General features: G+C 47.8%; 1 protein-coding gene across 1 annotated transcript in view; it reads left to right on the plus strand.

Annotated features, from left to right (window-relative positions):
• The first annotated feature begins 3,396 nt into the window (after positions 1 to 3,396).
• dlc (deltaC) overlaps positions 3,397 to 23,056 on the plus strand; it is a 45,048-nt gene continuing 25,388 nt past the window's right edge. The window contains exons 1-6 of the mRNA XM_077565795.1: positions 3,397 to 3,626; positions 4,113 to 4,361; positions 4,443 to 4,503; positions 5,355 to 5,612; positions 6,667 to 6,858; positions 6,947 to 7,116. Of these exons, the coding sequence (XP_077421921.1) occupies positions 3,555 to 3,626; positions 4,113 to 4,361; positions 4,443 to 4,503; positions 5,355 to 5,612; positions 6,667 to 6,858; positions 6,947 to 7,116 (1,002 nt within the window). The 5' untranslated portion in view covers positions 3,397 to 3,554. The remainder of the gene's footprint in view (positions 3,627 to 4,112; positions 4,362 to 4,442; positions 4,504 to 5,354; positions 5,613 to 6,666; positions 6,859 to 6,946; positions 7,117 to 23,056) is intronic.

Genomic DNA, 23,056 nt, shown 5'->3' on the forward strand with positions numbered 1-23,056 from the left:
ACTCCTCCTACTTTCTTTTTCTTCTTGGCAGGAACTTCCAATGTCAAATTGGATTCATTTTGTGTGGAAGCCTCCCAAGGTCTTTCGTTTTTATTTTATAAATCAGTTGTGATTTGGTGGAATTTGGGCAGAAAGCGCGTCTTTCTGAAAGCGCGTCTTTCTGAAAGCGCGTCTTTCTGTCCGCTCTAAATTGAACTTCAGGCAGAAAGTGGATGTCCAAATTTGGTCTGTGGAGAGCTCACGTTAAAATTTGGTCAAGTTGAGTTGCAATTCTTATGTCCAAATTGTTGATCAATTTTGGGCACAAACCTCCACATTTGCTCCATTTTGGGTGCAAATGTTCATCTTTTTGTCCAATTTTGGTGAATCGTAAATGCCTGAGACGGACGGGTTACCAAAAATGGCCATTGTAGCTTATGACGCTTATTTTTGGTCTTACAGCGCGTCTCATCCGGCAGATGTCGGCGCTGCCGTGGCGCCGCGTGGCACAAGCGCTGCAAGTGTCGGCTGCAAGCTGGCGGTGGCGGTCGGCAGCCTGGCCGGGAATCTTGCGGGAAGCCCGGCTCGAGGTCTTGAGGCCCAAAAGTGATTTTGTTTGTTTGTAATTGCCGTCCGCGATGTTCGCACGGCGACGTCGGAAATTCGCTTGCGGTTCTTTTACGAGCGTGTAAAGTTTGGTGCAAAAGCTCATTAGGGCGGCGGAAGAATTTGGAAGCGCTTTGATCATGCGTCGAGTTCTTGAGCGATGACGTCTCGTCTTCACTTTCTGCTTTTGCTCAAGTTTCAACTTTGTCGTTTGTGTCAAATTTCATACAAATCCAACAAACTGCTGCCAGATCTCTTCAATTGCTTTTCCTGCAAAAAAGAAAGAACAAAAACAAGCAAAATGTCTCCATAATTTCTCGTCTTACTGTCAAATTCTGTGAATAACAAAACCAAACTTGTCGTTTTTCAAAAATGGTAACAAAAGTGTCTGATTGCAAAGGTTTTGGCAGGCAAGTGAGCAGGAAGCTCACGATGATCCTTAAATCGGGAATTAAAACCTAAAAAGCACCAAACCCAAAATTGAACCCTGAGGAACACGTTTGCTAACACGTGCGGCTTGTAAATGTTGCTACGGCCCTTCGTTGTCCGCATGAAAGCTAAAAAAATGAATAATCAAAAGTGATCAGTTCTCGATGGATCAATCAATCTGAATTCAATTCAATTGAGAAAGTTTTGTTGAACTTGACAATCAAGTGATTATGATTTATTTTTTTTTGCTTTAGTGAACACTGCCGCGTTTTATGACTTTAGGACGACCATTTGTCGCACACCCCGAGGGAAACACCCCCGACCCCCCCAGCCCTCGACCCCCACCCAGCATGCTAATAACAAAGTAACACCTCCGGCACTTTCACACTTTAGTTGAACTGCTTTCAAAGACTTTTGGGATTGGTCAGAATTCAAAATGCGGTTTCAGCAATCAATCGGCTCTTCAGGCTGAATTTCACGCTTTTCTAATACATTTCGGCAAATTGACTTTTTTTCCTTTTTTTTTTTTTAAACTATTGAACCGTTTGTAACTAAAGATGACGTTGTTCTACTTTTAATTACGGAAGGGCGAGTACTGATACGAAATATCGGTACGAGCCTTATTTCAAAGTGTCAGTTGGCAGTACCGCCGCCCCCTTGTGGCCATTTTTACGATCGGCAACTAAAGACAACATGTCTGACAGATGCCCTTTTTCAACCAAGTATTTTGTTTGGGACTTATGGATTATTTATTATTTAATTATAATTCATTTTACTGTGGTTTCATACAAATGTATTTTACGAGCAAATGAAGAAGAAAAAAAACCATAGAAAATTGCCTTTAATTTCTTAAATTAAAAAAATGCCAGCTTGGGATAAGTACGTCTTCCTTTAAAATGATCTGTCACTGATTTTTTTGGTGAATGTATCAAAAGTACTAGTGGTATCAGTAAGAGAAAAAAAAGGATATGTGAGAAATGTTTCAATGCTTGGAAGGAAGACAAACTCTCATGATTGACGGAAAAGAAGATCTGTTTGACCCCCCCCCCCACCCACTCTCCATTCGGTTGTTGGCGTCCGTCGTGCGCGTGTAAGTGTGCGACTTCGCACCTGACATTTTCGTCACGCGTAGTCGCACCTCCGCAGACGTTCCCACGACACCCCGCCGGGAAGAGGAGCAGGAGGTATAATCATAAACCCCCCCCCCCCCCCCATCAATTCCCACCTCAGAGCGACACGAGGCCTTCACACGCATGCACGCCTGCACGCCCCTTGCCTTGGTGGAGTTCACACCTTCTCCATGCCGCCCGCTTGCCACGCGCGAACAAAAGGGCGCGTGGCAAGGCGGGAGGTTTTTGGAGGGGGGGGGGGGGGGGGGGGCTCAATGGGCAGATGGCGCACGATCGAATATGCATACGTTTTGCTGGCGCGCTTCCATTCTCATGCAGCGTGCACGCGCGTCTTCACGGGGAGAGTCTTTCTCTTTCGGTTCTTGTGGATTGTGTGTTTGTTCACAGTGCGTGCGCACACACGCGCGCGCAGTATAGAAGCGTGCCTGTATATGAGGCACGCGCCCTCATTAAGAAGAAACCAAAAGAGGGTGTGGCCAGTAAAGCGCAAAAAGCTGATATGACGTCATGGCGTCCGCTGTAGCTTTCATTAATAATTTTAACATGTTTGTGTGTGTGTGTGTGCGCGCGCACGCGCGTGTTCGTAAAATTGGCGCTTGTCCTGTTGTCATTTTGACCGAGAAGCCAAAAAAGTGTTTTTCCAAACATTTATTTTCAAAGGCGATTGCTATCAACAAATTCCAAAATTGGATACTTTGCAGTTTGCAATGTTGCAGTCTGTGCATAATCATTTCATCAGCAGAATTTGCTTGCGTTTGACACCCTCACGTGCCGTGGATGGATCTGCGTGTGCGTGTTGATATGTTGACGATATCTGCATCGATTGATGGAATCGCCGGCCAGTGTTGAACTTTATCGACATCTGGTGACGTCACGATGCCTGGCGGTGTCGCTTGACTTGGTCCCAACTTGGGAAAAAGTTGAGCAGAGGTTTGCCGAGCATTGTGTTGTGTCGCACGGGAAGTCACGTGACATCCCGCCGGCGATTGATGAACGTGAAAGCACTTTCGCTTTGGCACACGTTCATTGTTTTTTTGTATTTTTAGCGTTCGGACGAGCTGGCTCTGCAAGTGGACTTTTTTTTCCTTTTCTTTTTTTTTTTAGTGGACGCCCGCCTTAAAACAACCCCCCCCCCCCACCCCCCACCTAGCCCTCATTGGCGCCCCCACCTCCTCCTGACTGCTATAAATAAAGGGAGTCGTTCCCGGCTGGCGCTTCAGTCCACAGTTGAACCTTCAACCCGCCTACCTGCTGCTGCCACGCTCGCGCTCGCGCTCGCGCTCGTGCCCGTGCCCGTGCCCGTGCCTGCCTCTTTTGCTACCGTCAAAGGCGCTCGCGCGTCCGTCGTCCTTCTGCTTTGGACTTTTGGGACTGGACGTCGCCGGTCTTCTTCTTCTCGCCTTCCGGTGGATGCAACTCGGAGGCGCCATGTCGCGCTGCCTGCTGGCCGCTCTGCTCGTGCTCGTCACGCGAGCGCGCACCGTAAGTCAACTCTTTCCCTTTGACGTCAATTGACGACTCGGCTTGATTGACGTCGACTTTGACTTGACTGGTCTTGACTTGACCCCACTCGAGACGCACGCGACCTTTGACTTTCCATTCCAAAGCTTTCACTGTTTAGTCAGATTGTTTTCAACATTTATGACTTTGTACTTATTTTCATATTTGCACGTGTATGTGTGTGTGCGTGTGCGTGCGTGTTCAGGTCAGTTAGATAACATCAGCAGGAAATAATAAACCTTGTCGTCAATGCCTTGACGTGATTTGCTTTCTTGCTTTAATAATGACAATAATAATAATAATAATAATAATTTCACTGTCTGGCTTTTACTATTCAGTTGTTAAATGGTCTCAACTTTCATTTTCATAAAATAGTTCGTATCACTTAGATGGAAACAATTGACAAGTGCGTGCGTGCGTGTGTGTGTGTGTGTGTCCCATATTTGGTCCTAATGACGTCACCCGCAGACGGAGTCTTCCGGCGTGTTCGAGCTGAAGATCGAGTCCCTGACGGGCACGAGCACGCGGGCGCTGTGCCGGCCACCTTCGCGCGCGTGCCACCTCTTCTTCCGGGTGTGCCTCAAGCACGCGCAGGATGTCATCGACCCCGAGCCGCCGTGCACGTACGGGACCGCGCTCACCGACATCCTAGCCGCCGACCCCGACTCCATCGGCGGGAGCGCGCCCCTCAGGGTGCCTTTCCACTTCAAGTGGCCGGTAAGTGCGACCCCCCCCCCCCCGAATCCCCCCCCCCCCCTGCATATATCCATGTAAATGAGAGTATTTGCTCTCCTCCAGGGAACTTTCTCTCTGATCTTGGAGGCCTGGTCTGCCGAGTCTTCTGGCCTGGACTCCACAGGTAGCACTCTGCCGCAGTACCGCAGCTTCACCACCGCGGGGCGCACTCACACCCTCAAGCAGCATTTCTCCCCTCTCGCATATACGCCACTTTCTTGCTCCTTGATTATTTTTTATTTTTTTTAGCAGGATTGACACACACACACATTTTGAACAGCGGTTGCTGCATATTTTCATGGCGTCCTAAAAAACTTCTGTGCTGAAGCACTGATATCACTAATATTTTTGATCCATAACCCACCAGATGATTTTAAAGACTGGCCTTTGAATGTCCCAATTTGGCATTTTCTGTCAAATTGCATAAATGATATCCTATCAATGATGGCTCGGGATGGGTGAGTACTGATACCCGGTGTCAGGATTGGGCCGAAACCAGGCCTTATTTCAAGGTATCAGTACTCGTGACTCAGTTCTCGATACAGATATTGGCTGCCCTCTTGTGGACGTTTCATGATCAGGAAGGAGAAAATTAGCAATTAAAAGAACAGGAACTTTCAATTTGAAGGAAAAATGTTCTATTGGGATAAGATATGTCTTACTTTCAGATGATCTGTCTTTTTGTTGTTGCAAAAGTAGGAGTAGTATCAGTATTCAGTATTGGTATCAGTGACTTCTTGAGTCGAGTACGTGTCCTGGTATTGGTCCGAAAAAAATGTCATCACGAGCATCCCTCTTAACGGACAGCGTCGGACGTCTTGAGGAAGCGTCGGAAGGGTTGATGCGCTGGAAAAAAACAAGGACGACAAAACCAAACCTAAATTCCAAACCCGCGTCGTCACGTGTGCTTGCAGCAGGCGCTTATTTGGCCGGTGACGTTGAGGTGGGCGTTAACTCCGCCCCTTTTTTCCTCAGAGAAGCAGAACAACCTGATGGTCCGTGTGGCGACGCGGCGGCAGCTGCGTGTGGGCGAGGATTGGTCGCCGGACGTCCACTTGGGCCAAGATGGCCGCCTGCGTTTCTCCTACCGCGCCGTGTGCGACCAACACTACCACGGCGACGGCTGCGCCGCCTACTGCCGGCCGCGAAACGACACCTTCGGACACTACACCTGCCAGAGCGACGGACAACGCCGCTGCCTGGACGGGTGGGCGGGGCAATACTGCGCGCAGCGTGAGTCCACTCGCAACTCGTCTTCTCGTAACACACAGAATTCTTAACGGAATGAATTTCCATCATGTTTGTATCCGCAATTTCAATTCCACTTCCTGTTACTCCAATTTCATGTGCAATTCTGCTTCCTGTTTGCCATCTCCGTTCAAACTCAACAAGGACATTTTTAATAGCATTCAGACTTTTGTACAAAGCTAAAATGAATCAAAAACAAAAATCTGATGATTTGAAAGAAAGTTGGAATTTTGTCTTCAAATTCATGTTGTTTTTCAAGAAGTATTCAAGTTCATTTTGGATGAAACTAAATGTATTTTATTTATTTATTTTTATTGTAGCACTTTGAGATCTTAAAGTACGTTACAAATACAATTTATTATGATTATTATTAAATGAGTTATTTTCAAATTTAAAAAGGTGCAAAAGTATCAGTTTGACCCCTGGGCGTTATGTGACCATTTTTTGGCTTTTTGGTGGTTCTGACCAAGCCCTTTCAAAATAAAATAACGCCCAGGGGTTAAATAACTCAAAAATTTGTTTTAATCTTATTCTTTTTTTTATGATTATGCACTTTTTGTAATTGTGGAGTGTAATAATTGACATGATAATTGAATTTCGATGAATCGCACAACCCGAAGCTCCGACGTGTCGAACGGAGGCCGCCGGCTTTCGTCCCCTCGTTTCCCTCCTTTTGGCCAACGTTTCTCACCAACGTTTGTTTTTGTCCACGAGCCATGAAATGGTCACGTCATCCCACGCGCACATGTGTGTGCGTGCGTGCAAGTGATGGCCTCCTTTGATCTGGGCCCGGCCCACAATGGGTCCCGCCAGCGGCCCCGGCCGGGCAGGGCCACGCGCTGAGCTTAATGCGCGCTGTCGGCCGTGAAAAGCGACGACGTGTGTCGCGTTTGTTGCGCGGGTCGGCCAGCTGCTCGTCTCCACACTGTTGTTGTTTGTTTGTTGGGGTATCGCCCCCCCCCCCCCCCCCCCCCACACACACACACACACACACACCGTGACTGACGTGTGTGGTCTGGCGTCTCCCCCCCCCCACCAGCCATCTGCGCTTCGGGCTGCAGCGCCGCGCACGGCTTCTGCGAGTCCCCCGGCGAGTGCGCGTGCCGGCAGGGCTGGCAGGGCGAACGTTGCGAGGAGTGCACGCGCCACCCCGGGTGCGTGCACGGAACCTGCCGGCAGCCGTGGCAGTGCGACTGCCGGGAGGGCTGGGGCGGACTCTACTGCGACCAGGGTGAGTGGCGGAACGTGGGGACTGCGACGGGAAGCCCCCTACCTGACTGATGGCCCTTTTTTGTTGTTGCCCCCCCCATAAAAAAAAGACCTGAACTACTGCACCAACCACAAGCCGTGCCAGAACGGGGCGTCGTGCACCAACACGGGCCAGGGCAGCTACACGTGCGCCTGCAGGCCGGGATTCAGCGGAAACAACTGCGAGGTCCGCAGCAACCTGTGCCACAGCGCCCCCTGCAGGAATGGAGGCAGCTGCAAGGTAAGCCCACGTCCGTCCGTCGGGCCGGCCTTTCCATTGTGCTAAACCTCATCCGAGCGAGAGGCGGGGTCTTTTCTTGACTGGTCTCCAAGCATGTAGACAAACAAAAGGTGCTAAACGTCGGGGTACGAAAGTCATAAAGAGCGAAAAGCAGCGGTCGCCGATTTGTCTGTCAGGCGTCAGACAGACCAAACAATGGACAGGCAGGTCAGCGCTTCGGGTGGCAGCTGAACTTGAATGGGTTTGTTGGTCTCTGGAGCCGCCGTCACCGCTGCCGCTACCCTTTTGGATGCCCTCAGCTTCAAAGAGTGACGTCGCCCCCAAATTGGATTCCATTTTTATTTTCTCATGCAACGACAATCGTTTGCATGCCTTAAAGACCCACGGCCAACTTTTGTTGCGCCACAGACGAACGAGTTCAAACAAGCATTGGCAATTCACACGGGTCGGGGCCATCCAACGATTGATAGGACACGATCCATTGCTTTGGTCTGGTGGCGGCACGGCTACTTGCTAGCGGCTAAGGAGCTAACGCTACGTCGGCAGCCTGCGCGCGCTTCCTTTTCAAATGTTGCTCCGTTAGCTTGTTGCAACAGGATTGTTGTCTTTTTGAGTTCTCGCCTCGCGCAACATCATTTGCATATTTACATATTCATTTACGTCACGAGATAGCGCCCCAAAAGTCACGGGGACGAACCATCTGCCCAATTTGACGTAACATCCGCAATCCTTGGCGCCGGAAGACGGCGAGTCTTTTGAAGAAAAATAATCCCAGAGAGATCAAATAAAGTCACAAGAAGAAAAATAAGCGATGAAGCGCTTTTCAGATGACGGATGCTTTGAAAAACAAAAAAAAGCAAAGCACTTCAATGAGAATTTTATGGAAGAAGACTTTAAGAAAATCCTGCTCTCCTTTCCCATCTTTATTTGAACTTTAAGAAGTCATAATAATCGGACATTTTTGGGTGTGTGTTTTCCGTTTTCCTTTTTGCTGCGTCACAGTGAGCACGTGCGGCTCTCGGTCCTGGCGACGTGAGATTGAACCCGGGCTTGGGCCTTCCTGGGCGGAGTTTGCATGTCCCGCCCGTGCCTGCGTGGCCTTTCTGCGGGTTCTCCGCTTTCCTCCCGCATTCCGTGAGGAGAGCGGCATGTTCGCTTCGTTGGAGTGTCTCAATTGTCCCGGGTGCGATTGCGAGTGTGGCTGCTTGTTTGTCTGTGCGGGCCCCGCCTACTGCTGGGATAGGCTCCAGCATTCCTGCGACCCTTGTGAGGAATAAGCGCGTCAGGAAATGGATGGATTTTAAAAAAAATTATACCGTATTAGTGTGTTTTCACTTATTTCTATATTTTACGATTAGTGTTCCCTCACTTTTTGTTCCCCTCCCACATGCGATAGGATATCAAAAATAAAAATCTGAGTTATGCTTCTACGGAGCCATAACGAAGCCCTCAAACACTTCCCAGCCTTCTAAACACTTGCTAACTTTGTAAATATCATAAGAAAAATGGCAGCATACATAAAAAATTCAGTCAATCCAGGAGGGGCGTCGGAGTTGATAATAAAAGTACAACCCAAGATAAGCCCCCGTAATGTATGAATTTCAGACCCAAATCTGCAATATCGTGAATCCAGCACAAATGAACTGCGAAGTCGCGAGGGACAACTCAACATTTCATTTGAACCACAAACGGGTCAAACGAAAAAAGGTTTTGGGTCTGGAACGGATTGACTCCGTCTGCATTCATTTCAATGTGGAACGTTATCTGGATTTCTGAACCTTTCAGGGATCACGGAAGCAATTAAGTTCATAACTTGTGAGTCCTTAACAATGTGGTTGACATCTTTGAGGCCGTTTCCGACACAAAACGGAGCTTTTGGTTCAGACCCATCTGAGGTCGATTGCAGGAAAAACGAAAAAGCAAAATGTGTGCACGAAGGCTGGCCTGCCGTTCCAATCTCCTCAATCCAGTCCACTTGAATTCAAATTCCATTTTTCCCAGTTCAATTCGCCTCACTTCAGTCTGACATTAATTCAAATCTTAAATGTCAAGGACGTGATAAAAAAAAAACCTCCACGAATATGAATTTCCAGAGTCAACACGCGTTATTATCTCTCAAGTGTTACACAAACGTTGACATCGGCAAGGATGAGATGAAACGATTTTCATCGTTCTATTTCAGGAATTGTAAATATAAATTTGAAAAGATTCTGAATTGTCTAAAAGTCGAGTCTTTCATAAACGTAAGAAAATGCTTTGAAATTCACGTGAACAGAAAATTCCAGAAAACCTTTGAAGTTCTATTTTCTTAAGGATTGACGTGAAAAATAGATATTGAAACAATCGTTATTGGGCTTGGAAAGGAAAATCGATTTGATGCGGATGATCGCATTTTGGAAAGCCTGCCTGGCGTCCGCAATCCGTGAGGACGAACGTTACGTGCACGAACGCCATCCAACGGCGCCGCGAGCTGTTTTGAGCATTTCTCTCGCCAATTCAGTGACAGATGTTGAAAATGGCCGACAAGTTGAGCTCACTTGACTCCGTCAGTTTGAGCACGCGGACGAGGTCACGCCAGGACGCCGATGGTGAAATCGCCAAGCGTTCGTACCTTTGCATCTTGGGAAAGAAAAAGACAAAAGTGCATTCACGCTGCACGAGTTGCTTTTCGGGCCGCACAACTTGGCCCAGCTTGGCCCAGCTTGGCCTCCGTTGCGTTTCCATTACAAGACAAATGGTGGCAGATTGAAGTCGAGTGTGCACGACGCAAGCCTGCGCCGAACGCGCCGCATAACATTTGATGAGTCGTTTTCAAAAACACGAATTGCCGTCGCGTGACGCTCCAAAGTGCAAAGCATCGAAAGGACACGAGCGAATCCAAGGATTGCTCTCGTCAAGCGTTTGCTCGGGTCTGACCTGGGAAGACCGTTTTGTGGCTTTTGTGCTCTTTTCGTTTGCCGCGCGGTTACGGAATGGAAGCGCTTTTCACAAGCTCCTCCGCGGCGGGCCGAGCGGGGCTGCGACGTGACCCGTCCTCCGATTGGCCGACAGATCTGTCTGTTGGACACGCCCATTTGCTGCTTGGAAAGCCGAGTGTGGAAAATGGCGTCTGTTTCGCAACTCTGCTTATCTGCAGTTTGATTAGCGCGAATGGGCGAAATCTTGCGAGCGCACGAAGCGCTGTTGACTTGAATGTGGCGTTCCTGGCTGGCCGCCATGGCGGGCGGAGAGTGAGGATGACGAGCCGTTGGCGTTGGGGAGGCGAGCACATGCCGTCGTGATGTCGTGTGTTGCGAACGAGCACTGGCGGGCGCCGGCTTTGCGTGACGCCGGCAAAATCGCAATTCCGACCTGCAAATTGGTGGTGATGGCAACTTGGCCAGCAACAAAATGGATGATTTTTTTTTTTTTTTTTGTCAGCACTGTATTATTATTCACAAGATTGAAATATTGGTTTGTGGAGGTGAATGATTCGTTTTTTCCTTCACAATTCTTCTAGAATTTGTGTTTGTTCCAAATGAAAGATTTGAAGTTATTCCATTTGAGGACTCTTTTCGAGTTTGGTGGGAGGGAATGGCAGCCATTTTTAAAAATGGATGTCAAAAATGGGGCGGGGGTTCACTTCACGAGGTTTCAAATCCGAAATGATTTTTCACAGGAAAAAGGTCAACGTCTACAAACAGAAATGATGAACCAAAAAGACAATTGGACTTCAAATTAAGAATTTGGTTGAAAACTCTTGTGCTATTTTTTAGCGCTGGCGAAGTCGCTTTAAGCAAGCGTCAACTTGAATTCTCTTCGCCTTAACCCCGGCCTGGATGTTGTTTTTGTCTTTGGTGACTCTCATCTTCTTTTTTTTTGATGCTACTTTATTACAAAAGGGAAACGAAGGCCACCAGACGCCAAAACAAAGAACTGCCAGCGAGCAACATGAAAGTCTGGTCTTCCGGGACCCGAGACCGCACGGAGGAAGTGATTAAGGCAAAGGGAATCCAACCAACTGTCGAAGATTGACGTTTGCTTTTGAAAATTTCGTCCGTCCGTTCTTTCTTTGCAAAACACCAGGAAGGACGCGTTGGGATTTGGTCTTCCCGTTTTCATGGGTTGCATCAAATAATGGAAAGATGAAAGAAAGAAATACTTGAAATCACGTACATTGCGGCTCCTGAAAGTGTGACTTTTTGAATGGAATTATGGAAACGATTCAACTTTTTGAGGATATTCACATTTTTGACATCGACTCGGTGGGCCGAGAAAATGCCAACAACTTCTTTTTTCATTCTTACCATTTCCTAAATAACAAAGACTTCTTTTTCATTTTCAGGCACATCAACAATGAAGCACCCTAAACCTCGTAGTGTCCAAAGTCGCTCCTCTCGGGCCGGAGTCCTGCAGGCTTTGGATGCTTCCCTTCTCCAACACACCTGAAGCTCGTCCGCAAGCTCTGCACAAGCCTGATAGCGATCCTGTTGGTTGGAATCGGGTGCGTTGGAGCAGAGAAACATCCAAAAGCCTCCAATGGACGCAAAGCAAAAATAGTGCGCAGGAGAGCAAAGATGGTGGAAGCCGATTTGGAATGAAAACAGGAAATGCGTCACCCTCGCCGGCCCATCGTTCACAATTGACTGAAATCCTCCAAGCAGACTCGGTGCGACTAAAGAACATACGGAAGTGGTGCGTAGGCCAAGGTCAGCAAGGTCAGCAAGGTCAGCAAGGTCAGCAAGGTCAGCAAAGGTCAGCAAGGTCAGCAAGGTCAGCCATCAGCACTGAAAGCGCGACGCAGCGTCTGGAGGAATTCCCGAGCAAATCCGCCAGACGCTCGTCGCTGAGTGCGGCTGACTTATTTTCTTGCAAAATTTGCTTCCACCATTTTGTTTCTCCTCCACAGGAAACTGCTTTCCATCCAAAAGGGTGACAATTCAGTGCTTCATTGTGGATATGCCGGAAAATGACCAAAACAAAACGTTGTTCTTTTGGAAATTTGTGCTAACATTTTATTGTCCCACCAAATAATATTTATTATAATGATATTTTCATTTATAATCCATGCATAAACAAATCTTGACAACGAGTCAAACTATTTTTGACCGCAACGAGCAGCGGCTGTCGAAACAAGTCGATTATGTGCTCGAACTTGACATTAAAACGAAGGCCTTTCTTTTCCCTCTTCTACGTTTTGTCGTAATTTCTTCGGCGCTTGAAACGTGCGGGAAAAGTCGCGCAGCCGCCAAAAGGGGCGTGGCCCGCTGAATTGCGAGGATGCCTGCAAGTTGTGTTGCTCGAATACCATTGAAAAAGGACATTTTCTGTATAAAATAATTAATAAATAACTAAAAACCGTAATGTCCGGCATTTCAGGGCAAGTCGGTCGTCACGGCTCCTATTTTTCCCATCTCGTATCTAAAGAGTGCTGCAGGAGGGGGTCGAAATAATGAGGCGCGCTTGTTGGAGCGCCCCATCACACGGCGACCTCTCTTTTTGGACGTCACGTCATTGCCGCGCGCGATTTATGCCTCAACTTTCAAGTGGAATTCATTGAAGTCCAATATAAAGTCACAAGCGTTACTCCAAAAAAAGAAATGCCAGTTTAAAAAAAACCACAATCCAAAACAGGTTTTCAGTTATTTCCAGTCGTGAGTAGCCCAAAATTGTATTCAAGTAAGAAAAGCATGACTTCAAAAATAATATTACTCAAGTAAAAGTAGTCATAAAAAAAACACAGTAAAAAAGTATCCGCTGAAAAGAATACTCAAGTATTGAGTAACTGCTTGAACATTATTTTTCAAAACAATGTCATCATACAATTCTGTGCAAACGCTGGCATCTTCAAACCATAAAATAAAAAAAACAATAATAACATTTTGAGCTGAAACAAGAATGCAAGCAGACGCTTTAGCCCAAGCATGCAAACATCCTCGATTGCTCGGATCGTCCAACAACCAAACGGGACACTTTCTGAAAGCGGGAGCATTTTCGAGTTGACTCTTCTGAGTTCTCATCACGCCTGCCAGTCCGCAACCAGGGCTGCGTTTCCCGTATATAAGCCACGGAGCGCTGGCGTGCATGAAAGGGGCGGCGGCTAACGACTCCAGCGTTACTTCTTCACACATTTACTTGAGTCAAAGGCAAAAGTAATGTTTTTTTCAATAAAGTTACTCACGGAAGAAGGCGTGGCTCGGTGGTAGCGTGTTGGTCTCCCATCCCAGAGGTTGTGGGTTCCTTCCCACGCCATTGCGACCGCGTGCAAGTATCCTTGAGTCCGATGCTGCCGATGTGACGGCAACGTAAAGCGCTCGGAAGGTGCGAGAGCGTTTTAGCAATCAAGTGGCAAGTAAAAGTCACTCATTACGTCTCTGGTGAGTTTGCCTTTTTTTGTACAAAACTCCACATGTGTTCATTCTTAGTTTTGATGCCTTCAGTGAAGTCAATAGTCTTAAGAATCAAGCAATTGGCATTAAATGAGGCGTGTCCAAACTTTTATCATACAATTGTAATGACAAATATCCATTTCTAATATCTAACTGCACTTTTTTAATGATCTGATTTTCAAACTGACCGATCAATCCAATACATTCGATTGATCGATTGCCCAGCCGTAATCAAATGGAATGCAACATCGCCGGAAGCGGCGTTTAGCTTGCATGCTAACTGTTAAAGATTCTCTAAAATGAGCTTTGCAGCAACGACAACAAACATTCTCTGAATGTCCAAATATTTTTGGGGGGTAAAATTGTCCCTAGACAGCCTCCATACGAACGGTCGCACATTGGAAATGCTGACACGGCTTCTCCACATTCGTCACGTCCCGTTCTTGCTCCTTGCGCGCACTCGCTAGCTAACGGGCTCACAGCCAATCAGAGGCCTCGCATGTCACGGCGGGCCGACGTCAATTCGATATGTTGAATCTGGCGAAAACAGCCTCCAGACGCTAGCCAACGAGATTCCACGTTACCATGTTTGGGCTGGGACAAAATATCGTTTGGCAATATGTCGCCATACTTTACGTATCGATCCATGAAGTGAGTGTCGATACTTTTCGATACCTTACATTGCTGTGCAACACCGTAGCCAGTCATATGTGAACCTGCTTCACCCATAGGGGGCAGCGCTGCGCCAACGCAGCTTAGAGAGACAAACAAGAATGTAGCCCGCTAGCTAATATGCTCGTCTTGGACCGGCAGCAACCAAAGACCAACGGACGCTTTCCCTCGTCACTCGCCGCGACTGATGCGAATCCTGCTTACTTTCTTTTCCTCTCCGCTTCGTAGTAAGTTTAAATGGAGACGCTCGTCTGGTCTGATCTGAGGTCAGAGGGCGCATACCGACGTCCGTACTCTTTCCGACTTCCGACATGTGATTGTTGTTTGGAGGTCTTTACTTGAACCCGGACCGGTCCCGACTTGCGGCCGAAGGTAGAATATGGTCGCTTGCTAGCATGGAATAAATACATTCAACATGACAAATGTTTGTTGCCGAAAGGGCTCCACTGCATCCTGTTGCTAAGCTAGCTAGCTTAGCAATAGCTAGCTAGTTGGAGAGACGTTCTTTTTTGGGACAGACGACCTTGGTTTGTTGATGTGTGCGATGGAGGGAAAGTAAACAAATGCATGACGTGTTCACAGAAGTCACGGGTTCCGTACGTAGCTCGTACCTTTTATGGTCATTGTTTTGTATGAGTTTGCTACAACAGGAAAAAGCGACAACAAATTCCAAAAAGCTGATTTCTCCGTTTCTTTTTATTTCTTTTTAGCAGACGCTAGTGGAGGTAACAGTTTGTCCAACATTTCAACATTCAGAACTTTTAGAAGTACCAAAAACAATTTGGTATCAGATGCAGATGACCACTTCAAAGTACTCAAGTTTTTCCTTAAAAACAACAAAAAAGTTCATCCATCAGGATTGTTATTTTTGTTACTTTTCTAAAATAAAAGTGAGTCTTCAGAAAGATCGTAAGCAGAACGTCGTCAAACGTAAAACGTAAAACGTCAAACGTCAAACGTTAAAAATGTCAAACGTTAAAAACGTCAAACGTCAAACGTAAAACGTCAAAAACGTCAAAAACGTCAAACGTCAAACGTAAAACGTCAAACGTCAAACATCAAAAACGTCAAACGTAAAACGTAAAACGTAAAACGTAAAACGTCAAACGTCAAACGTCAAACGTAAAACGTAAAACGTAAAACGTAAAACGTAAAACGTCAAACGTCAAACGTAAAACGTCAAACGTCAAACATCAAAAACGTCAAACGTAAAACGTAAAACGTAAAACGTCAAAAACGTCAAAAACGTCAAACGTCAAACGTCAAACGTAAAACGTAAAACGTCAAACGTCAAACGTCAAAAACGTCAAACGTAAAACGTCAAACGTCAAACGTCAAACGTCAAACGTCAAAAACGTCAAACGTCAAACGTCAAACGTCAACCGTCTTCCTTCCTGGCAAGTCTGGCAGTTTTGTGTTCCGTTAAACAAGCACAGATTTCACACTGTGTACATTTTGGGACTGCACAAAAAGAGCACCGTCGAGATGCGTTAGCCCACGCGGGGCTAGCATTAGCACGCGTTGGCGATTATTCTCATCGCTACTCAACACCGCTGCGCCTCTTAAAAAAAAAAAGAGAGAAAAGAAATGATGAATGGATGAGACGTGAACAAACAGTTTCTTAAAAGCTGCTCCACTCTTAGTTTGTGAGCGAACGCGCTTAACTCAAAAGCATTTGACAGACTGGAGAGTCAAATGCAGCGTGTGTGAATTTGAAAGTCATACAGAATGTAAACGAGCGTGCATGCAAATGACCATTTGTTGAGTGTGGGAGGAAAAATCATTAAGTCCATTTGTTATCATCGCACGTCATGACGGCAATGTATTTTCTTTCTCGTGCTTTTGTTTACTGTTGGTTGGCAAACTGATCGAAGCCATTACTGCCACCTGGCTTGGAGTGCAGTTACTGCATTGAACTTGCACATTCGTCGTCGAGTGTTTCCACCGAACCGTGACGTTCGAACCCAGACCAATACATAAACCGTTACACCGCTAGTGGAAGTGGAGGCGTGTGTCATTGATCCACTGGACGGTTTAGCCTGCGTGCGACTTGGGAGGGATGCGGCCATCTTGGGTTCCGTATCTGCCGACGCATCCGCAACACTTTGGCAATCTTAGGAATTGTTTATGAAATAACCGAGAAACAATGGAACAGTTGTCAATTAGCCAACAGCTCCCCTAGCTTGCTATCAGTAAAAAAAAAAAAAAAAACTCTTTATAATGGATTTGTCAGTGCAAATCGGATCGTCTGTGGATCAGGACTCTTGTCACCGATTCCCGATCCAATTTATTTTCCAATATCGGATCAGAGAGTCACTACTACTTGGTAGCTAGCTGCAGCGACCTTTGATATATTAGCTTGCGCAAGCATTGACTGCGTGATGACGCGCATTTAGCCGCCATCTTAGGTGCGTTTGACTTCATTAGAACTCAGTGAATTCTTGAGGGATTTTGATGCCGATTGCTTTGTGACTAACATCAGGGCTCCGTTTCACAAAGTCGCTTCAACAAGCACCGAGACGAACCCTGGAGTTGACCTACCCTCAGATACGTAGCATTAGTAGCATTGTCGCTAACCAGGACAGCTGATTTGAGTTGGACTTGCCGCCACGCAAAAAAGAGCGCAATTAATGGAGCCCCGATTGGACGAGTCGCCATGGCAACGGGGAAGCAGAGGGCGGCGCCGCATTGTTTACCCCTCTCAGCTGGAAATCTTCCTGCCATCATGTGGCCAATTTGAACATGTCTTTAGAAGAAAAAAAAGTGCAACGCCCCATTGAGAAAGGCGGCGTGGGAGAACGTGGCTGCTCGAGTCGGGTTTAAGGTGGACATTTAAATGGAGCGAGAATATGACAGGCGTGACCTTTGAACCGTAGCTCGTGAATTGATTCCATTGAGGTGCAAAACTGCGGGGGGGGAAGCGCACTTGACTTAAGATGAAAACATTATTCAAATGAGTACAGCATGAAAAGCGTCATGAAATGTTATTCAAATGAGGGGGCGGTCCTAAGTGCGTTTTGTCTTGAACTATGTCGGTCGATGGACATGCCAACAATCTACAGTATGTCAGACTCGTGCCACAAGCTTGAGAATTCACGCACACAAAACAACGGATTGTTGTTTACAGGAAGTGATGTCACGTTGTCGAGCAACTCCACATCGTTCGTCGTCCGTCGTCCGTCGTCCGTCGTTCGTCGTCCGTCGTCCGTCGTCCGTCGTCCGTCGTCCGTCGTCCGTCGTCCGTCGTCCGTCGTTCGTCGTCCGTCGTCCGTCGTCCGTCGTCCGTCGTCCGTCGTCCGTCGTTCGTCGTCCGTCGTCCGTCGTTCGCCGTTCGTCGTTCGTCGTCCGTCGTTCGTCGTCCGTCGTCCGTCGTTCGTCGTCCGTCGTTCGTCGTCCGTCGTCCGTCGTCCGTCGTCCGTCGTTCGTCGTCCGTCGTCCGTCGTTCGCCGTTCGTCGTTCGTCGTCCGTCGTCCGTCGTTCGTCGTTCGCCGTCGTTCGTACATTCCTGCTGTGTGTGCGTGCGAGAACGCCAGCGTCCAAAGGCAAATTGCAATGGGGGAGTGACACGCTTAGGACCGCCCCCTCATTTGAATAACATTTCACGACACATTCCATGCTGACAGCATCTGCAGCATGAAATAAATATGAGAGCAGAGAGAAAATTGATTGAAATCTCAAATCAATTTTTATTTTTATTTCCACATTTATTTCCATCCATTTTCTGAACCGCTCAACCCTCACAAGGGTTGCGGGGTGCTGGAGCCTATCCCAGCTGGCTTTGGGCGGTAGGCGGGGTGCACCCCAAACTGGTTGCCAGCCAACATGCAAACTCCGCCCAGGAAGCCCGAAGGCCGAAGCCCGAAGGCCGGACTCCGTCTCACGTCCTCCGCGCTGGGAGGCGGACGTGCGAACCACTCACCCAACGTGCCGCCCACTTTTATTTATTTATTAAATTAAACAAACTATACATAAATAACGATGACATCTTTTTAATCATTAATCACATCTTAGAATTTTGATTAATCACGATTAATCGCTTCATTAAATAGGATTTTTTTTAATCAACATTTTTTGCCCACCAAATTTAAAGAGCAAATGTTTTGTAGAGGATGAACATTTTTGGATCTACACGCTCAATTGCTCATCCTGCTCTTTTTCTAATCACTTTATTACTTGCATAACTTAACATAAAAATAAAAAAGACGAAAGAAATATTCAGAATGTCAGACACAAACATTTATGAATGTAGTTATGTTTATTGTTCAAACTCAACCTGTGCTACTTTTAGCGTAGCCATCCGCTGTCACGATAAAGATCATCTGCGCTCAAAATTAATAGTGTCATTAATCTGCCTTAATACGGGATTAATAAGAGACAGCATTAATATATATATATATATATATATACATTTTCCATTTATATTTTTCAATTCAATTTAATCTTAGACTTTTTTTTTTACATTTGTTTTTCACTTGTATTAATTATAATTATTCCACTTGACACTGATCTTATCGGCTTGATGATACATGATTAATGTGATATTTTTTTGTGATTAACTCATTTACCCCAAAAACGAATTTATATGTTTTTTATGTTTTTTTTGTGCTAGAGCACACAGAAGACTTTGATGCAGCTTCTAAATGGAAGAGAATGTTTGAGGAAATGGTAGTCATTACAAAAACGGCCAGCAGGTGGCAGTAGAGTATAAGAGATCAACCAGGGCCATGTTGCAAAAAAAAGCTGTTTAAACTTCGCTATATTCTAATGCTAATTGCCCCAAAACAGGAACAGATGGAAATATACTTGAATCTTTCTTTTGGTAGGTTCCATGTTTTGATAGCAATAGAACACAATATTCTGTGGGCGAAAAGAGCCGGGAGTGAAGGGGGTTGCTTCAGGGAAAATGGCTGGGAATGAATGAGTTCATCAATGACTACTATGAGCACTACTATATACTACTGCTATCTTTTGCTAAAAACACTGATAAGCAATAAATATAACATGTCATGTTTACAGTCTTCCCTCATTTTCCACCCGGTTCGCTTCCAATAAAAAATTCCCTTCATAAATGAAATGCGCAAAATACTTAGCTTGATGTTTTACATTTATTATAAATGTTTGAAGGCTCTAAAACCCTCACCACACTTTTCTCATCCAGGCATTGACATTTTCTCTCATTTCTCAAACTTCATAAATGTGATCAAATAGCTCCGTTACTGTAAAAAGAAAAATCCATCGAAAAAGCGTGCAAAATTGCAGCCCCAAAAATCAGCAAAAAGTGAAGCGCGTTATCGCGAGGGAACGCCGCACATTTCTCTGACGTTCACGGAAAACAAATCATCAACATGACTGGCAATGTTGATGATTCACGTTTTGCTAAGCTAATGCTATCAAGTATGTGGAATGACGCTCAGCCGAGCCAAAACAATCGTCTTCATAGATCTGCACTCATTTGGTCACTTTTTGTGCCAGAGAAAAAGAAGTGACATGTCCAGGCTGCTTCATTTTTAGCTTCTCTACTTGGACGCGTCTCATTGTTTGGTGCCACAACCGCAAACAATATCGTCAGTGAGCCAACAGGATGTCTTTTTCTCTCTCAGACAGTTTTTTGTGTCCATGTCCTGGTCAGCCGGACTCTGTTCAATCCAAAAATGGCGGAGCGTCCTTTTCATGCATTGTCGATCGGCAGCCCAACTGCGGCTTGGCGACGGCTGGCGATGACAAAACTGGCCGTCTTGCGCTCCAAACACTTGTCTTTCTTTTTGACTGGATCTGCGGTCCGTGCGGTCCGTGCGGTCCGTGCGGTCCGTGCGGTCCGTGCGGTCCGTGCGGTCCGTGCGGTCCGTGCCGTCCGTGCCGTCCGTACGGTCCGTGCGGTCCGTGCGGTCCGTGCCGTCCGTGCGGTCCGTGCGGTCCGTGCCGTCCGTGCCGTCCGTGCCGTCCGTGCGGTCCGTGCCGTCCGTGCGGTCCGTGCGGTCCGTGCGGTCCGTGCGGTCCGTGCGGTCCGTGCCGTCCGTGCCGTCCGTGCCGTCCGTGCCGTCCGTGCGGTCCGTGCCGTCCGTGCCGTCCGTGCCGTCCGTGCGGTCCGTGCGGTCCGTGCCGTCCGTGCCGTCCGTGCGGTCCGTGCGGTCCGTGCGGTCCGTGCCATCCGTGCGGTCCGTGCGGTCCGTGCCGTCCGTGCCGTCCGTGCCGTCCGTGCGGTCCGTGCCGTCCGTGCGGTCCGTGCGGTCCGTGCGGTCCGTGCCGTCCGTGCGGTCCGTGCCGTCCGTGCCGTCCGTGCCGTCCGTGCGGTCCGTGCGGTCCGTGCGGTCCGTGCGGTCCGTGCGGTCCGTGCCGTCCGTGCCGTCCGTGCCGTCCGTGCCGTCCGTGCGGTCCGTGCGGTCCGTGCCGTCCGTGCCGTCCGTGCCGTCCGTGCCGTCCGTGCGGTCCGTGCCGTCCGTGCGGTCCGTGCCGTCCGTGCGGTCCGTGCGGTCCGTGCCGTCCGTGCCGTCCGTGCCGTCCGTGCCGTCCGTGCCGTCCGTGCGGTCCGTGCCGTCCGTGCCGTCCGTGCCGTCCGTGCGGTCCGTGCGGTCCGTGCCGTCCGTGCGGTCCGTGCCGTCCGTGCGGTCCGTGCGGTCCGTGCCGTCCGTGCCGTCCGTGCCGTCCGTGCCGTCCGTGCGGTCCGTGCGGTCCGTGCCGTCCGTGCGGTCCGAGCGGTCCGTGCCGTCCGTGCGGTCCGTGCCGTCCGTGCCGTCCGTGCCGTCCGTGCCGTCCGTGCCGTCCGTGCGGTCCGTGCGGTCCGTGCCGTCCGTGCGGTCCGAGCGGTCCGTGCCGTCCGTGCGGTCCGTGCCGTCCGTGCCGTCCGTGCCGTCCGTGCCGTCCGTGCCGTCCGTGCCGTCCGCTGTCAGTTCTGTCCAGTTTGGAGGCTTGCTCACTTTCTCAGTCTTTTTTTTATAACTTTGACTTGATGCGGTATAAATCAGGGGTGTGCAAACTTGTGGGTGTGGCGTGAATATTTGTCGATTTTGTACCCTCATTTTGCCCATTCATTCTTAATGGCAGATTCATCATTACACATTGACATCATTTGCAAGTGACATTCAAATCATTGAACTCATTCATTTCACTTTGGATGATTAGTTCATTCCCGACTTGATTCTTCAAAGCGTACTTCATTCCCGACTTGATTCTTACCACCTTTTACCCCTTTCTGCTTTTTCCACTACAATTTCTACATGTATTCAAAGCGTTCCAACGTTCAACATGCTCAGCTATTTCCAGCTCATCGTATATCATTCCATGCCACGTATTATATTTCACATCATTCAATATCATTCCAGATCATTCTTGTTTTTCATTGAATGTCTTCAGAAATTGCACATTTTTCTAGTTTCGCAGATATTTTTCAATGATTTCCAATCAAACAGGAAGACTGAAAACACTGAAAATGGTGAGGTGTGACTTCTTAAAAGATCGGAGCTCAGCGATCGGCCGTGAAATTGTGACGTGCGCACGCCCAGTTCGCGCTTTCCTGGTCTGAGTGGCATGCACAGAAAATGAGTCGCGTTGATGTGAGATTCCTTTGAACGTCCTCGCCAGCAATGATGCGTCACTCAGGGTTTCGTTAGCTGTTTTCAACGTGGCCAGCATCTTCTCGACATGAGCCAGATTGTCCGCCAGCTGTTTGCCGTCAGCCTTTAGCACGTTGGTTAGCCGCGTGTGCGTCCTGATGATTCGTGACTTGTGAAAATGGCGCCTCAGTAATATTTTGAGACAAGACCAAAGACAACTTTTTCATCCGTTGCGTTGATTGGTCAAAACAAACCTCGTCATCCAATCAGCTCAAAGTCTTGTACGGCAAGTCCCGCCTTTCCCGAACGGATTTGCCAAGTGAAGTCCCAGATTGTCTTGTGAAGAACTCCCTTGAGTAAATCACAATGATCAATCGGACTTGTCGGGTTAATCACGGAAGGGTCTGAAATGTTCCCGAGAGGTGCACGTCCACCGAGACAGCCACGATCTAAAATATAAAATCCGCAAATCACATTTTATGCTTTGGAATGAATTGATTTGTCTGAACACGTACCAAGAATTTTTTTGAGGTTGTTCGGTCCATAAAAAACACGAGCGTCAGACTACGACGGCTAACGTGGACAAAACCAAAGCGCTGTCAAAAGACACCAGGGACAACATGGAAGACCTCCCAATGGCCAAGCAGCTTGCTGGAAAAAGATCAACTCTTTGGAGCAATTGCTAGAAAAAGAAAAGGCCAGAACGACACCGGAGGAAGTGCTGAGCGACCCGAAGAGAGCCCAGACGAAAATCATGCGTCACAAGGTCAACGCATGTCCAGGCTGGTTTGAAGTTTGCCAAAGACCACCAGGACGATCCAGAGGAATCATGGGAGAAAGTCATGTGGTCAGATGAGACCAAAATAGAAATAGAATTTTTGGGCTCTTTACTTCACTTGCCATGTTTGGAGGACGAGCAGCATTCCAAGGACGCCGTCCCGACTGTGAAGCACGAAGAAGATGGACGCCGCATGCTTTGGGGATGTTTTTCTGCACAGCTGACCGGAAGAACCGGACCGAGTATTGCGGCATTTCGGACAACAATCTGTTCCGCTCAGTCCAGCATTGAAGATGAGTTGATGAGTCCTTTTTTTTTCTCGTGGTCGGTCTTCCAATATGACAAGGAACCAAAGCCCGCAACGGCGTCCTCAGGAAGCGGCGCCATAACAAGCATGCCGAGGTTTTGGAGTGACCTGGCCCGTCTCCAGACCTAAACCCAAAAGGAAATCTTTGGCGGGAGCTGAAACCCCCTGAAAGTTCCTCAGCGACGGCCTTCGTACCCGAAGAGATTGAGAAACGATCTTTACGGAGGACTGGGACAAAATTCTCCCTGATTGTCGGCAAACCTGG

Source organism: Vanacampus margaritifer, chromosome 5 (genome assembly GCF_051991255.1).
Source record: "Vanacampus margaritifer isolate UIUO_Vmar chromosome 5, RoL_Vmar_1.0, whole genome shotgun sequence".
NCBI lineage: Eukaryota > Metazoa > Chordata > Actinopteri > Syngnathiformes > Syngnathidae > Vanacampus > Vanacampus margaritifer.